General features: G+C 36.3%; 1 protein-coding gene across 1 annotated transcript; it reads right to left on the bottom strand.

The window, feature by feature from the left end:
- Positions 1-3,359: 3,359 nt before the first annotated feature.
- On the bottom strand, positions 3,360-6,229 carry LOC137728674 (protein PHR1-LIKE 2-like). Its single transcript, XM_068467402.1, has 6 exons — positions 5,905-6,229; positions 5,449-5,525; positions 5,308-5,362; positions 4,592-4,661; positions 4,429-4,498; positions 3,360-4,114 (listed from the first exon to the last, which is right to left on the bottom strand). The coding sequence occupies exons 1-6, from the start codon at positions 6,095-6,097 to the stop codon at positions 3,644-3,646; spliced, it is 936 nt and encodes a 311-aa protein (XP_068323503.1). The 5' UTR covers positions 6,098-6,229; the 3' UTR covers positions 3,360-3,643.
- Between the last annotated feature and the right edge of the window lie 11,673 nt (positions 6,230-17,902).

Raw genomic sequence — 17,902 nt, 5'->3', positions numbered from 1 at the left:
TTGTTATAAATACAAGAATTCCACTACTGGCCGGCTTGGAATTTGGAAAAACTAAAATACCATTGTGACATGACAAGCTTGTTTGCCTTGATTGCATCAAAGAGACGAAATGGTAATTAGCATTTTGGATGTGTAGTTGCGAGAGCGCAGCACTCTGCTCTATTTCATGAGATCAATTTAATGAAACAATTTCTGTTGTGTTGTTTTTAAGAGTAATGTTATTCATACCATATTTTTGTATCATATTTTTATATCATCTTAGGTGACATTTGATATGGATAGTCACATCATTTGAATTAATTAGATTTTTAAATTTAGTTCATTATTTAATAAATTAATAATTAAGAAAAAAATATGATGATTGTGGTATACGAGAAGTTTTTTTCCTTCATTTCCTTGGGTTTTGCAAATTTTTCAAATGATGTGGCTGTCCACATTATATGCCACCTAAGGTGGTATAGAAATATAGTATAAAAACATCGTATGAATAACATTACTCTGTTTATAATTCAATAAGAGTAATGTTATGCATACCACATTTCTATACCACATTAGGTGGCATCTGATGTGGACAACCATATCATTTGAAAAATTTGTAAAACCCAACAAAAGGAAGGATAAAGACTCACCCGTATACTATAATCATCATTTAATTACTAGGTTTATTAAATAATGAACTAAATTAAAAAAAAGCTGATTAATTCACATGACATGATTGTTTAAATCAAATATCATCTAAGGTGATATGAAAATGTGGTACAAAAATATGGTATAAATAACATTACTCATTCAATAATGTCGGGCAATGAAAAATTTTAAAAAGGTATTGATGTATGAAACAAATTTACGCATAACAACATATTAAACAAAGAGAATACGTGACGGTTATTTCATGTAAGTATTGATGAGTATATTTTATATTATATATTTAACCATATTCTTAGTATATTTTGGTTAATAATTTGGAAGAATTTTGATACTTTGAATTATGTTTCCAATATAGGATTTTCGACTTCCTCTGGAGCAAAACATGGTCAAATGGACGAATTTTGGAGTAATTCCAATTGGAGGACATTCGTGAGTCACTTAGCTTGATCCTGTCAAAATATCAGTTTTTTCTACCAAGCGATGATTTTCTGGCAATAAAATAAAGGAGTCATGCGCAGTGCTGGAATAGTGACGTTTTGGGCTTAACTTGCGGTTTTGGAGCCCAAGATGATCTCGGATGGGTTTGTGGCCTTCTGGAGATGTGTTCAGAATGTTCTTATCTTTAAAACAAGCTATCTTGGGCCGGATTTGGAGGAGCTTTGAGGCTAAAACGTGGCTGAACAGTTTCTGTGCAGTTTTTCCTAGGTTAATTAGAAATTTATTTTCTATTTTATTTTATTATTATTTAGTTTCTTAGTGGGAATAAAATACTTGAGGGTTAGGGTTTGTGTGTTAGGTTTTGGGAGGCTTTTCTTTTATGCTACCTTGGGAGACTGAGGAATTTGATTAGGGTTTTTGGAGATTTTCTACTTTAAGGTGTTTTCATTCCTTTTATTCTTAATAATATGTTCTATGATTTCAATTATGAATATGCGTAACTAATTCCTTTTGCTAGGGTGAAGCCGTAAGCCTTAGCATGAATATGTGATTTTTATTTAATTGTTTATGATTGATTGCATGCATACTTTGAATTATTGATCACCGTGATTAAAATTATCTAATTGTCTTAATGCCTGATCACCATTAGGATCTTTAGAAAAGTAATTTGATGCAATTTTGGTTGGAAGGTTCCCTGAAATTGATGTTGGCTTCTTGTGATTAATAATTGTAATTTCACTTAAGATGAACATCACATCTTAAGGGTTGCATGGTTTTTCAAAGGGTTTTCATAAAGCATAATGAGTCTCTCATGTTCAGATTTGATCCGAACGTCCGGACGAGTTGCATGTTAGATATACGTTCTATGTTGGAGGTTCCAAGTAGAATATAAATTAGGAAAACCTAACCTTCAAAGTGGCGTGTATAGATCATAATTAATTGATAAAAATACATAGGATTGCTAGGTGATGGTGAAACCCTAGTGTTTTCTTAATTTGATTTGTCCAAAACAGTTTTATTTTCCTTTCATCTTTAATATTGCATAGTAGTTTATTTTTATTAATTAAATTCGTTTTAATTTAAGTAGGTTATAAAACCAATCATCTCAACTTTCTGCTTTACAGTAATTAATTGAAATTTAATTTGTTTCGAATTATTTAATAATCCTTGTGGAGAACGACCTTGCGAGAACCGTTTATACTACAACAACCTTGTCATTCTTGCAAGTAATATAAGAGTTGACAAGTAATATAAGAGTTTTTTAACCCATTTGCGTGTGTGGTAAAATCTCTATCAAGTATTCTTTCTTTTAATAATCTTAATAATATAGAAATCACATTCACTTTCTCTTATTCTTATATATTGGAGAGGAAAACAGGTGCTATTTACATTGTAAAAAGATAAGAGTGTATGATTATTTACTTTTTTGTCAGATATAGTAAAAAAAAATATTTTAATATTTAAAATCGTATTTAGCCATTCACCAATTCGTGTCTATGATACAATCGAGGCAATGTAGCTTTTCATCTCATGAAATTTTAGAATCTAGCCATTTTAAAACCGGCCGTCTTGCCTTTTTGTTTTTTCTAATTTTTTTTATTTATTTAGCTGATATACTTATAGCTTTCGTCTTTGAGTTGAATTTTTTCCATGCGGTTATGCAGTTTCGGTAGCCTATGAGGTTATAGCGTTTGCTCCGAGTCAAACATTACGCCAAATCAGAACCACTGACCCCAATGAATGCATTCGTGAGAGTTCGAATTTAAGTTGGAGGATCCAACTCTTTTCTTGCTTTCCAGTAGACCTTTCCATTAGACCAACTCCTTGGAGTTGAATAGTTTATTGAAATTGGTATATAAGACAAATTTAGAGAATGAGTCATTGACGCTAATCTGAGAAAATTTCATCAAAATTAAGTATGTGAAGTGTCTCGATTTACTTCTTAGAGGCCTCTTTGTGCGTTTCATGTGCTTAGTTTTGACGATAATTATCACATAGATGGTCTAAAGGACCAGTGCTACACACATATTATCAAATTCGAATACTAATTAATGAATTTTCTAGTTATATTTAATTTGAAGATATTGTATTTAAGAATAATACAAGTGGTATATTAATTTGATGGTTAAAATCTTCCTTTTCAACCCATTTTGTCACGGATTTCAACCTTCTTTTGTGACTAGATTAGATTAGTAATATCATTTGTAATTAAAAAAAAAGGCCAGAATTATCCAATATACAAACGCTAGCAATCATTTGTTGGACAACAAAACATGTAAACATTCATTTCTTCATTCAACAGTTCCAATTCAATCCAATCCTGACACTAAACGAAGCCATACACCACAATATTCTCAAGTCTCAACCACTACCGTTCATCATTTAGTTATCGTGTACTTGCACCGCATTATATTTAAGCCACTAGTATGTTGAATTTACAGTTTGAGAGTTGAGACAACTGGCTCACTTTCAATTCCAGCCAACCAAATGGGCAAGAACACATTGTTACGCAAGAGTGAACAAAAGGATCTCGCTGTGGTCATGTTTAAATTCTGCCCTACATGCCATACCTAGCAATCCCACGAGGAGGATCAATTGGGGCTAGATTAATCTCTTGGGTTCTCACCTTGGCTTCGCCCCAAACTAAAGATCCATTGCCGGTGTCCAAGCTCAACATTCTTTTTTTCCCACCACCTGGAGATCCTTCCAAGGTCAGTCCTCCAGGGCTCTCATGTGACGTGAGGCAGCTTTCAGTGGAGCAATCAGCTCTCTGGGTATGGATACTAATTGGCAGCTCTTCATCTGGACCATGAACCCCAACTACATCTGTGGATTGCAATGTGTAGAAGCCAAGCATGTCAATGGAGGAACCTTTTGGGTTCTTATTTCCCGACCCATGACATTTATGGCTGTCTGTATCAGTAACTGAACCTCCAATGAATTGATCAGCAAGCATCTTACAAGCTCTCTCAAGCATGGCCATATATCTTCGTTCTGCATCCTGGCGAATCTGCAAGTGCTTCTCAGCCTACAATAACAATGGTAAAAAGTTCTTACTTCCTGGTAGATGCTAATTTTGGCATTTAAACTATCACAAACACATATCCTGAGCAATACTATACCAAAAGCAACGCCACAAGTTAGTCAAACAAAATGCAAAAAGGGCTCAAAATTGCAATTGTGCCTTCCATCTTTAAAGTAAAGCCAAAGGTTATGAACTTATGGTAATCAGGTCCACTTCCAAACACACATGCTTAACTATACCTCCTCACACAAAAAAAAAGGTCTAGAAAATGGGAAAATAGAAAACACGCGCACACAATTCATTTTCACCTACATTACCTCAACTTGCACATGTAATTTACTTTGCACTTCCATCTGTGCTCGCAATGCCTCCTTAACTTCATAACCCCTGAAGATGACATTTTTGGCAAAACCAAACATTTAATGTAAAATGACCTATTAAGCATCAAAAGGTTCTGAGAAAGGAGGAAGTCTCTCTTACTCATTCAAATCAGAAGTTGGCAAATTTGGTGAAGAATTGCCGGTACCAGGGCTTTCTAGAAGGTAGGAAGCTGACAATCCTCACAATGATTGGCAAAACAAGTCAGACACATAATTTAAGATTCCATTCACAAAATACACCTTTTAGAGGGCTTTAAAATAGGCATCAATAAAATATAAAATATGGTTATCCTAGAGGTAGCAAGGGTGGGGAAGAAAGAGCGAGCACTTATTGTTGGAAAGTTGTACTGCATCCTTAAGAGTTTTAAGTTTTTGGGAACACAAGTAAACCAACAAAAATAGGTCCCAGAGTAGAAGATTGTGGGTTCAAGTATTGCTAGTGTAACCTCCCAAATTAATATTTAAACTTAGTTTTCTGTGTTGAGCTCTCTTGTATTACAATGAGGCTGCATGTAAAGAAAGTGTCAGGGCGAAATAGAATTGTCATCTCACAATACAGAAGAGGAAACTTAGTTGGCTTATCAATGTTCTTGGTTGTAAGGATAAGTTTGCTACAAGTTTTGTCCTTGGTTGTAAGGATAAGTTAGCTACAAGTTTTGAGGGAAGTTCGAGTTTTGTCAAGGGCCTATATGTCAACCTCCCTTCTTTCATACTGTAAAAAACATATTCCATTGGGAGAAAACTCAACAAAACTTTGGGGAACTAAACTAGCACCAAATATGAAAGGGCCACAAAGAAAGTTATAAGAAAACGTACCATCCTTGGATATATCGGTCATATCCTTCCCTGATTGCTTACCTAGTCTGTATTTCTGAAATGCAGCAAGAAACAATAAGTCGGTACAAGTGTTTGTACTTTGGTAACACCATGATCATTGATTAAGTAAAAAAAATAAACCTGCAGGTGACTCTTCAAATGAAAAAGTGTGAGGCCCTTGACATTCATTGTCCGCATAATAGCCTTTGGCGTAGCTTCTGCAAATAATTGAAGCTCTCATCATAATCCTAAACAGGTTGAAGATTCAAGGACTAGCAGCCAACTTAGAATTTAGAAAGCAAAGCAGCTCTGATGAGATCCCTCTGATTCTAATTTGTGACTGAATCACACACGCGCGCGCGCGCGGGCAGCAGGCTAGCAGCCCAAGCCTCAAATTCAATCTTTATTAATTGCTTGTTGAAACAAGCTTCAATTCAATTCAATGTTGTAGTATTATAGGCACAGCCGCAGAGCAGAGGCATAGCACAGGCAGAGAAGAAGAGGTGAAAGGGATCTGAGTTCATCTAATCAAAACCCTACCAAATAATAATAAAAAAATAAATAAGTTAAAAGAGAAGGGGGAAAAGGAAGTCTGACTGGAGGAACCGCCGAGCTGAGTGACGGCATCGACAAATCGTTCGTGAAGGTCAGCCGTCCAACGAAGACGGGGTTTGGGATCGGAAGTTAAAACGAGACAAGGATCTCCACCTCCCCTGTGACTGTGACCTTGCATTTGCATATCTTCTCCACCAACCATGCCTCCTCCTTCGTGCATCAGTCCAGGAAACATCTTCCTCCCTCCCTCTCTCTCCCTCCAAATCCTCTCTCAAATCCCAATCTCCACAACCAGAGTTGTTTTTCTCCCCTCTTGCTTGACTGGGACCTGGGCGTTGGTTATGGTAATGGGGAATTTTGTGGATAGTGAAAGATAAAAAGCAGAGGCAAAGGTGAAAAGATGAAGCCGTAATACTTAACTACTAGTTTGGTCCTAAGCTACTTTTATTAAAAATAGGTATAAAATAAAAAAAATAAAAAAAAGACAAGCTATAAAAAGTGTTTGATAAAGCAAAGGTGAAAAGATGAAGCCGTAATACTTTGACTACTAGTTTGGTCCTAAGCTACTTTTATTAAAAATAGGTATTAAAAAAAAAAAAAATGCTATATAAAGTAATTTTTTTCAAAACTCAGCAATATCAAACCAGTTCGCGTGTCCTCTACGGCCCACTCACAAAAAACACACTGATTTGTCAGGCTCATCCTTTCTCAAAGTTTAGTCTCATCCTTCTCCAATGGTAATGAGTTGAGTTTCTTAATACTACCTTACCGAGGTGGGGAAATCGTTAGTGGATAAAACTTTGATCTTTACTATAGGTCTGTTAGTAAAGTGATGATTTGCACACACTGGTTAGCTGTAGTGAGACATTTGAAAAAGAAGTGAAAAAGTAGTTTGAAATTAAAACAGTAGTAGCAAGGCCTAAAGGAGATGCAGCAATTGGCTTTGACAAATCTTTGATTTGGGATTCTAGAGTTTATTGCATTCCTTGGAAGATGATATTGTTTCAATCTTGAAATTGCAGGTATCTAAAATCACTGAAGAAGGTGTGATTATCTTTCAACTCTACTCTTTGAAGACTTTCTGGGGTTTCTCTGCTTTTGAAAATCCAACATTGGCACTAAAGGATCATAGTAGCTGGATGGCTGCACAGCTTCTAAACATGAAACAACCAGCGAGGATCCAAGTTGAAATTTGTTGTGTTTCTGCAGTTGGAGCCATGAACTTGTAACATTATTTACACCCGGAATATATTTCTTGGCGGCTGGTTGGTTTTTAATAACTTTTTAGAGATAATGCATCATTTTCTTTATTTCTGTGTTGCAACATCCAACAAAAATGAACTGATTGTAGTGATATTTAACAGTCATTTGGAATGTGTCAACTATTATAACTGTGAATTGTGTGCAACAATTTGATTTTGCAGTGGATTACGTCGTATTGATACATGTTATGAAAGTTTATGACTAAATATGATTTGTTATGAAAGTTTGTGACTAAATATGATTTGTTATGAAAGTTCATGAAATAATACCCTTTGGTATTTTTTGGATGCCCACTTGTAATATGTTATGAAATAATACCCAAAACCCTAGTGATGACCGAGAAGTTGCCACATGGCAATTAAGAAATAAAAAATATATATAATATGAGAAAATCATATAAAATAGGGAAAAATTGAAAAAAATATTTCGGAGGTTGCTGTGGTCTTGTTGCAGGGTGCTCACTGTTTTGATGGTAAAAAAACTTCAGAAAAGTTGTATCAAACAAATCACAAGGTGTCACATGACATATACTGAATAAAAAAAAGTTATCACCGACTCCTTGAATCGTGCTTGTCAATAAATAAGCATAAAACCTCGATTACGAGTTGAAATCAAATAGGAGAAGTTCATAAATGTTAGACTGGGTACTTGGTGTTTGTCTTGTTACATGATACACTTGTACAAGTTTTATGATTTGTAGCCTAAGTGCACCTTCTTGGCCAAATACCATGTTCATGACACCAATTTGGCATATTAAATGTAACACATCAAAGGCATCATGTCCTCGGTCACATACCAATCAATGAAATATTTTTTGGGTTTCTAAATTATTTATTCTGAATTTTATTAATTTCAACCTCCCCCTAAAAACACTGTTCATGGAAGTTGTTAATGCACAAAATGAGATAGATTTTGGAACAACGTAAAGTGTTAAGTTTGTGAGTTTCGCACGGTTGCTCTGATCACCTAATGAGGATAATATGTAAAGAGATAAATATAGGGAAGCAAACACAAGAGATGTACATGGTTTACCCTAAGTTGGGCTACGTCCACGGGGCTAGAGGAGTTCTGATTAATAGTAAAGAGTTTACACAATGCATAAGTTCAAGTATAATCATCATTAGTAAGTTATAATGACGAGTTTAAGTACAATAATGGAATTAGGGATTAATTCTAGGAGAATGGCCTCATTTTATAGTTGATGAGAGTTTCTAGCTTCTGTCCAGGGTCGATGTGGGACTCTTGGAGCTTTATTACGATGTTGACACATGTCGTGTCGTGATTGGCCTCCTAGTTGGAGAGAAATTTTTGTGCTTCGGCATGGGTGTCTCACCACAAATCCTTCAATGGGTCCTTAAAGGTATGAAGTTAATTGGTGCTCGGTAGTTTCAAGATTCGTGAAGTATGGTACAAACAAAAGTTTCTATGATTTTAAAAATCCGATTGATGATGTAATCATTGCCATAGCGTAGAGAATACGATCACGAGCGTTGTTACAATTTTTTAATATTTTCACACTTGTAAATTAATTATTATGATTTTTTATTTATTTTCAATCTCCTAAAACACTACTCATGAGAGTTTGAAGGGTTTTAAAAATCCAGACGGATCAACGTCAAAGCGTAGAGGATGCGACCGCAAGTGTTTGCATTTTATTTCTAATTTTTTACGCTTGTAAATTAATTATTATGAATTTTTTTAACGTGCTTTAGTATTTTGTAGGAAAAATCAAATTAAATTAAAAATTCATAATAATTAGTTTACAGGGTTTGGTCGTGGATGAGAAGATGGCAAAAGAGATAATATAATTGGGTATAAACAATTTTTTTAACACAAAATAATTAAATTTAACAATGTTAAGTCTTGGTTAAGTTAGAGGACACATGTCGAAAAAAATATCAAGGAGACATTAAGGAGACAAATAATTGGGGACAACGGATCCATGGCAATAGAAGTAGAGATAGAAAGGAAAAGAGAAGGGAGCGGAGAGAGACATTAATGAAAGTGGATGAATAAATGCAGAGAGACGGAGAGACCCAGTTTTACTGTAAGCTTGCTTTGATTGATTTATTTTCAGTCGTTTAAATCATATGTAACGACTTATATTTGTCTGCACTAAGGCCATCTCCAATCGAGCCGATCATAGGGTCATATGCCAAAAGATAACCTTTTTTACACAAAATCCATCGCAATAGAGGTCTGGGCCAAAAAATCTTATGACCCATCGGGGCAAAATTGTGAAATCCTGTTCCCGGATTTTACTGTTATAATCTACGTATTGATATTATTAAAATTTTATGTTTTTTTGTGACAGCCCGTTCCGAGAATTTTAAAACGTACGCGTGAAAAGACGATTTTGCCCCTAGTGTGATTTTTATGTTGTGTGGTTGTCTTGAGTTGGTGTGGCTGGTTGTGGACCACACACACACTCTCCCATATTTTCCCTCATCATTTCCCCCCTATCCCTGCACTTCCCTCATCATTTCCCCCCTATCCCTGCACTTGTCCCGTGCCATTTCCCTTCCCATTTTCATATCTAGGTGTACAGACACACTCCAAAACCCTTGTAATCTTCACAGATCGAAGAAACAAAGTACATATCCATGCTCGTGAGGTCCATAGGAGTTCAACCATACCCATTTCAGGTAAGGATGCCTTCGTTTTTACGTCGAACTCGGGATACCCGATTTTTGGCACTGTTCATGCACACGTAAATTCTTATGTTTTTTGGAATTTCAAGCTTGTAGGAAGCTTAGTGAGGTCCTTAGGAGGCTCGGGGTGGTTCGTTTGAAGGTTTTGGACGTCGAGATCGCGAGTTTCAAGGTTGGCCGGAGTTGGGGGTATTTTCCCGGCTAGATTTTGTGGATTTTAGTACTTGAAAGTGGTATGATTTTGTTCCTCTCATTGTAAGCTTCAATTTGGTACCAATTTTGTGAAATTTGGTTGAAAAACGAAGAAGATATCACGATTTGAAATTTTCCCGATTTTCCGGCGCCGGCGACGACGTCGGAGCCTCGCCGGAGAAGACGACGGAATATTCCTAACGCCGTTGACGGCTTCCGTTAAAATTAACAGAATATTCCTGACGGCGTTAACTGACGCCGTCAGCGTGCCAGGCACGTGTGGCCATGCCTTGGCCTACGCGTGGGGGCGCGTGCGGCAGTGGAAAATTTTTCTAAAAATATGGGGATGTTCCTGAGGTTGAGTAGATCACGTTGGTGTATTCATACACCCCATTTGAGCATTGTATGAGAAGTTATTTCTTAAGGTTGGTTATGTGCTTTAAAATTAACGTTTTTATAGTTGTTTCGCATATAAGTGATACATATCCCGAGGACGAGCGTGGTCACTCGAGGCAAGGGGGTTACGACCCTTCCACATACCAGTGAGTGGGTTTTTGGTTTTCCGTATATACCTATATACTTATGTTTTTCCCATAAATTGATTTGAAACATTATACGTTTATATGTCATGCCTATAGTTTGCCGTTTGTTTATGCATTGTTAGTTGCATATATATATATATATATATATGTATGTTTGGTGCTGCGAACGCACATGTAAGTGTCAGGTGAGTTATGATTTATGTTTATGTTCAGTAGTGATTTGAGATGCATAGAGAGCTCATAACCTGCACCCCCGGTGTTAGTGTTCCCGCCCAGAGTTGGGCACAGTTCTTCACGTGATGTTCACCTCCCGCACCACACGCTCAGCTTGGATCCAAGTTAGGTGCACAGTCCTGTCGTACAGACTACTTTAGGTGGTTCCCACTCGTAGGTGACCCGCGATTATTCGCCCAGCCTTCACGTGATCGTAGCACTTGAGCGTACACATATATTACACCCAGTCTTGTCGTACAGACCACTTTAGGTGGTTCCGACTCGTGTGCAGGTCTAGTTAGTGAGACGGAGATTTGAGCTCTAGATTCAGCCGTACATGTCACATTAGGTGACTCCGGCTGACAGATTATATGATATTGATGCGATATTAATTGAGCACTTGCATTTTACTTTGAGGTTTTGGCATAGCATATTCCTGAGCATGACTTATATATATATATATATATATATATATGCTATTTTATGGGAAGTTTACAGGTTTTACGGCGAGGGGTTAGAACTTATTTATTAAATGGTTTTCGAAAAACTTTGTTTTTGCCCACTCGCGCTTTTGTTTTGCGCCCCTCCAGGTTCTAGTTGGCTAGCACGTTTGGTGGCTTCCCTGAGGATTTTCCTGGCATATCTGACAGACCACCACCAGTGTAGGACCACCTTCGGGTGTGCTTTTTTTGTGTCGTTTCTTCTGGATTGCATTAGGCTTTCTTGCTCTGAACCTAGCGTTTACACTTACGCTTGCACTTGTTCATTATTACCTTGTGTAAAACTAGTTTTTATTTATTCGCACTATTTATATTATTATTTTATTAGCTTCCGCACTGTGCACATGGTTACGTCACTTCCACGTTACGGCCAGCATGCCCTGATCTCGATCAGGGTGTGTCAATTTTTCGGGAATTTATATTAATTTATTTGAATTTAGATTTTAATTAAACTAATTACGAAGTTTGAAGTTTGGAAATTAATTAATTTAAAATATGTAGACCTTTCGAGGTCACAATTAATGTTTTCGAATAAATCTCGAAACCACGAGCGCGTAGGCGAAAACCGTTTGTGAGTCCGGATTATAATGGTATAATTACAGACATTTGAAGCTGTTCTAAACTTTAGATTTTAAGTTATTTAAACTCTCACCTTGTGGGAAAGAGGGTGAATCAGATTAGTGATTGTGGACCTATTAGACAAATGGCAGGAGGTCAATTAGGCATGTGTATTTGTGGACCAATCAAAAAATAAGGGGAGGAATGCAGCAACCAATCAGAGAGGAGGGGGAGAAAATAAAAATCCCGACTCTCTTTTAGAGGAACTCTCTGGAACTCTCTTTGTTTTCTACTTCCAGATGATCTCATCAACTCCAAGGGGGAGGAAGGAAAAAGGATTCTCAAAAACTGAAATCCCGAGAATTGTAAAATATTGAGGGGGAAGTCCACACTCTCACTCTTGCTCTGAGGCAAAGCCGCAAGGGGAGAATTTCGTTTCAATTTACAGCGGTGGTCATTCAATTGCAACAGCAACGACAAAAGGTGCTGGCAAGTGGTGAGGTTTTTTTTTATAAATTTAGAATTCTGTTGATCTGTATGATTGTGGTTGTTGATATTTTTGGGTGCTGAAGAGTGAAACTGTGGGTGCTGGCAAGTGGATATTTTTGGTTGAGTAGATAAATTCATGTATGCTTGCAAGGTGTTTGATTTAATACCCAAGAGAACTTATGCTTAGTTTGTTCTATTAAATTGTTGTAAGTGGATGCTGAAACTTAATTGTTAGTAAACGACCAAATGTTAATGCGGATCTTTATTAAGTTATATTATTGATAAGGTTATTAAATTGAGTTAAACCAAACCACTGTTTTGTTATATTGATTAACAAGCAAATGGTATTACCTTCTGGATTCAGAGTTCTGTTATATGAAATGCTTCTTTCGTTACCAAGCATCTAGACCTAGAAGAGAATTCTAGTTGAAATAACATCCTTGTTAATTTTGTTCGTATTTGAGTGTGTTTGGTTGGGGTTTAAGAGTTTAGATTTTTTACGAGTATTTATATTCAAATCAATGGTAAACGAACCAATTTCTCTTAATATATATAATTGCTGCTTATACATGTCAAAAAAGGGTAGTGGCAAGAGTGAAGAGATAATGTTTTAAGTTGAAATCCATTAACTTTAGGTTGGTTTATTAAAGGATAGAGAAAGAAGGTTACGAAGCATAGGCATAGAACCTTACGATGTTGATTGCATAGTTGATAAATAATATGTATGTGTTACTAGTATGAAAATGTGACTTGGTTTTATAATGTGATTTCCATTGAAATGTGATCATATATATATATATATATATATTCAGCCATAGACCTATGTTTATTAAACATGATTTGGCTTGTGTACTGATGATGATAGTGATATGTGTTTTGACTTGCATATTCGAAAGGTGGTTGATTTGCATAGATGATATGATATGATGAAATGTGAGTGACTTTAATATATGTGACAATGAAATGGTTTCATAATTATGTTTTCTATAAATTGTTAATTTTTATATTTAGCCATCGATAGAGTATATGAAGTAGGATTTGACGTGCATATTGGAAATATGATTTGTTTTATATGATTGGCTTGATTTAATGAAAGTTGAGGGCTAGTGGTGAACCGTTAACCCATTGTCATGGGGTTTGTTGCTTCAAAACTTGTTTCACCCCTCGTTTCATTATTCCATTTATTGTTCCCTTTAGCCTTTATAACTTGAGTAACTTGATTCATGTGTTGTTTCATTGATTGGTGGTTATGCATTGTGCACCACGATTCCATTGAGTGATGGTCCGGAATCGTGTCCTGGTTCGGATTCCGTTGAGTGATGGTCCAGAATCCTTCCTACTCCATTCCACGATTCCGTTAAGTGATGGTCCGGAATCGTATCCTGGGTTGGATTCCGTTGAGTGATGGTCCAGAATCCCTCCTACTCTACTCCGCGATTTCGTTGAGTGATTCGGAATCGCATAATTTGCCTTATGGGTTCCTTGGATTCGAGTTCAGCTTCAAAGTTGTAGGCTTTAGCTGAACTGTGTTGCACTAGCCCTGCATTTTGGTGTATTGTGTTTTATTGATGATGTGAATGTGGAATTATGTTGATTGTGATTGTGTGCACTATAAGTAGATTTGTTGATCAATATGGTTAGAGATTATCAGGGGTGGTTCTGTATGGGATACCGAACCGAAAGTAGTATCCCGAATCCCAAACTGAAATCTTTTGGGACGGGAATTTGAAGACCAATCCAAACCAAATTTTCGGGAATCCCGAAATATTTTCAGGATTTCAGGACAAATCGGGAATCCCAAATTAAAATATGAAATTATGAATTATTCTTCAAATATATAATTTAAGAATACATTCATGAACTAGGAATGTCGTTTCATTCACATTACCATTTAATCAAATATTGGCATGCTTGATTGTTTATCAGAGTCAAAATTCAAATTAATTAAACCCTTTTGGCAATCTGTTGAGAGATAAAAGAATCAAACCTTCTGAAATCATCAGCCATGACAGTAGCAATAATAAAATCCAAATGAATATCAAACAGAACATGAAAAATATGCAAGGTGTAAGGCATTCCAGGTTGCAGAGCATGAATTAGAAACTACTAACATCAATTATAAAATAATAATATATAATATATGTATAAATATATATATATATATATTAATTAATAATATATAATTTCGGTTTGGTATGGGATTCCCGAAATATTGAGAAGCCAATCCCGAATCCCGTACCAAATTTTAGGGAATTTTGGTTTGGGAAATTTTTGGTTTGGGATCGGGATTTTTTCGGTTCGGTTTGAGATTTTCGGGATTTTTTTCCACCCCTAGAGAATATTATTGTGCTTCATTGTTTGTTCTTTCGAATTATTGCATGATACACATTATAGTATATTGTTGAGATATAGCGATTTGTGTGATGAAAATTTCGAGTGTAGTGAAATAATGAACTACGAATGGCTTGATCCCTATTTAGAGTACATAGGCAGTCTAACGAGGATGTTAGATGCAGCCATAAAGTCTACGAAGAAATATTGTGTAGTTGGATCTTAAGTTGTGTTTTGCCATTATCCGGTGGTGGGGTATTATTTGGTGTCATCACGTGTTGATCCTGGACGTATGTCGGGATCGGGGCGTAACAAAAATCTAGCCACATGGCCAACTTTAGCCAGCCAGCTCTTTCAGTTGGGCCTAGGGGTGGGCATAAAAACCGCCAAACCGCAAAACCGCATCGAACCGTAAGAAAAAAAACCGAAAAAAACCGTGTTGACCGGAAAAGTCAACTTTGAGTGAAAAACCGAACCGAACCGTTCAAACCGGTTCCGGTTCCGGTTTCGAATGACCAAGAACCGGCCGAACCAAACCGAACCGTTTTATTAATAATAAATAAATAAATTATATATACACACACATGTTATGGTATAATAGGTTGAAAAATAGGTTGAAAATTGTGTACAGGAGCTGCTGCTTCTTGCTTGCTCTCTGAAGTCTGAAAACTTGCAATTTGTTTCATCATTTTTTTGTTTGTTGACTGATTGACCAGTGCATATGTATTTTAGTTGTCTCTTTTTGTTGACTTGGTGCCACTACCAAAGACATTTGCATTAAAAAAGATGTGTTGTATGCAACTTTATGTAATCAGTTTTAGAAGATGTATTTGAATGCATAATGATTTGGTGTTCAAATAATTTATTATTAGGAACCGTAAACCGGCAAGAACCGAATCGGAACCGGTGTAGACCGAACCGTAATGTTCTAGTCATAAATTTAAGTGGAACCGCACCGAATCGAACCGTTAATATATTTCGATTCCGGTTCCAATTTAGGGGTGGAACCGCACCGAACCGCACCGTGCCCACCCCTAGTTGGGCCAGTTGGATTTATTTTTAAGACAAAATTAAAAAAAAAAGAATTAAATTCTAATTTTTTTTCTATAAATACCTAAGACATTTCTACATCATTTCTCACATCATTTTCATCCTTCCATACTATCTTACCTCATTTTATTTCAATTATTCACATTTTATTTACTTCGAACACTCTTTTCATACACACCCCATCTCTTACCTTTTCCAATAATCTTTTCTTTAATTCTTTCAATAATTTTCAAATGGCCACATCTTCAAATGGCACTCAAAATATGTTCGGAAGTTTATTCATTAGGGCGACTAGTGATATTCAAAATATGTTCAAAAATCTTATTTAATATGGTATTTTAATTTAATTAACTAATAAAATTAAAGAACAAACTTAAATAATAAATTATTGAGGGGGCTAAAAAATAGCCCCTGAAGTTGGAAATGATATATAAATATGACTTAATATTGTTCATTAAAAAAATAATTTATTGTAGGTTATAATTTCGATTAGGGTTAAACATAGCCCATTTGGTTGGAGCTAGAGATGGCTAAAAGGCCATAGGCCATTTTTAGCCCGTTTTGGTGAAAAAAAAAAAAAAAAAAACCCAACTCCAATGAAAGATTGGGCCAAAAATGTGTGAAACCCACCAAGCCAAATGATGGCCTTTTTGGCTATCGAGCTGGCTACTTCCAACCACCCTCTCAGCCCGTTTGTTAGGGCCCATCTGTCACCCTCTAGCATGCTAACATCACCTAGCTGTTGGATTTTTTTTTTTTTTTTTTTTCAGACAGAATTAGAAAAAAAAATTAAAATCTAATTTTTCCATAAAAATACCTACGGCATTTGTACACCATTTCTTCCATTTTTTTTCACGCTTACATATCATCTTACTTCATTTTATTCTAATTTTTCACACTCTATTCCTCTCAACACTCTTTTCATACACACCCCTCTCTTAATGTCTAAGTTGCTAACATGCAATTAGTACTAAAATATGTAACAATACCGACATGAAACTTAAACAATATGTAACAATACCAACATGTAAAGATACCAGTAAGTTAAAGAACAAACTTAAAAAGAATAAATTATTTTTATTTTTTTAAATAATAAATTATTGAGGGCTATGTTTAACCCATTTCGATTGGAGATAATGTATAAATATAGTCTGACATTGTTCATTTACAATTAATTATTGCAAGGTCATAATTCTAGACGGGGTATACTTAGCCCTTGGTATACTTAGCCCTTTGGGTAAGAGATGACCTAATGCACCGCAAAAGAGGGTCCGCATAGCAGAAAACGCAATGGATAGTAGTCTAGACTTCTTACAAGTTGACTTGAGCTGCTTGGCCAAAAATAGCCCTGCCAAGTTATGAGTTTGAGGGTGGGGCTCTTCGAATGATGCATTTCTTCAAACTAAGAGTTGTTAAAAATAGATCATCGGGCATCATTTCATCTTGGATAAATTACATAAAACTACTTCAATTGTAGGTTAAATTACAATCTTATATCTTATGTTTTAAATATTGTAATTCATATCGTAATTTATGAATTTATTTTAATGTCAGATCTTCATTAAATTTTTTATCCAATTTAACTGTTAAATTATGACGTGGCTATAACCGGAGCCTACTCATTCCCCAACTAGAATAAAAATTTATTAATTATTAATTTTTTATTTAACAATTAAAATTAATTAAAAAAATTCTCTTCCTTCTTTCTCCCCAAAAAACCTGTCGTCCCCCGTCGTCCTCCACAGTTCCACTTACTCCCTCATCCGTACCCCCGTGCTCCTTATAAACAGCCAAATGGATATGCTCTTGCGGGAATTGTTGCAAATGGAAATGCTCTTGCCCGAAAGAAATGCAGTTCCTCCACACCGACTTCCTCGCCTCAGTCACCCCCGTCACCTCAAGCACTTCAACGTCGGCGAGGACTGCCCAATAATTGACGGCCTCTTCGATTTCTGCCAGGCCTTCACCGACGGCTCAATCGGCACCGTCAATTTCGATGTGATTTCCATTTGGGTCGTTGAATTCTGGGTTTTGACCCGTGTGGAACTCGACGGCGAGCAACGCTGCGACGAAGGGGATGGTGGCGTTGGTGAAGCGGCCAAAGTATTGGCTGGCGAGGTGGAGTTGGAGAGGACGAAGCAGAGGCCGAATCCCGGGCTCGATTTAATTTCCGGGAGGACGGAGAAGACAAAGGAGGTGGTGAAGGAGGCGACGGAAGAGGAGTTGGAGGTGGGTTTCATGGGAATTTTTG

This window comes from Pyrus communis, chromosome 3, assembly GCF_963583255.1.
Source record: "Pyrus communis chromosome 3, drPyrComm1.1, whole genome shotgun sequence".
Classification (NCBI taxonomy): domain Eukaryota; kingdom Viridiplantae; phylum Streptophyta; class Magnoliopsida; order Rosales; family Rosaceae; genus Pyrus; species Pyrus communis.
The sequence above is the reverse complement of the archived record's forward strand: the minus strand, read 5'-3'. Positions and strand labels throughout refer to the sequence as shown.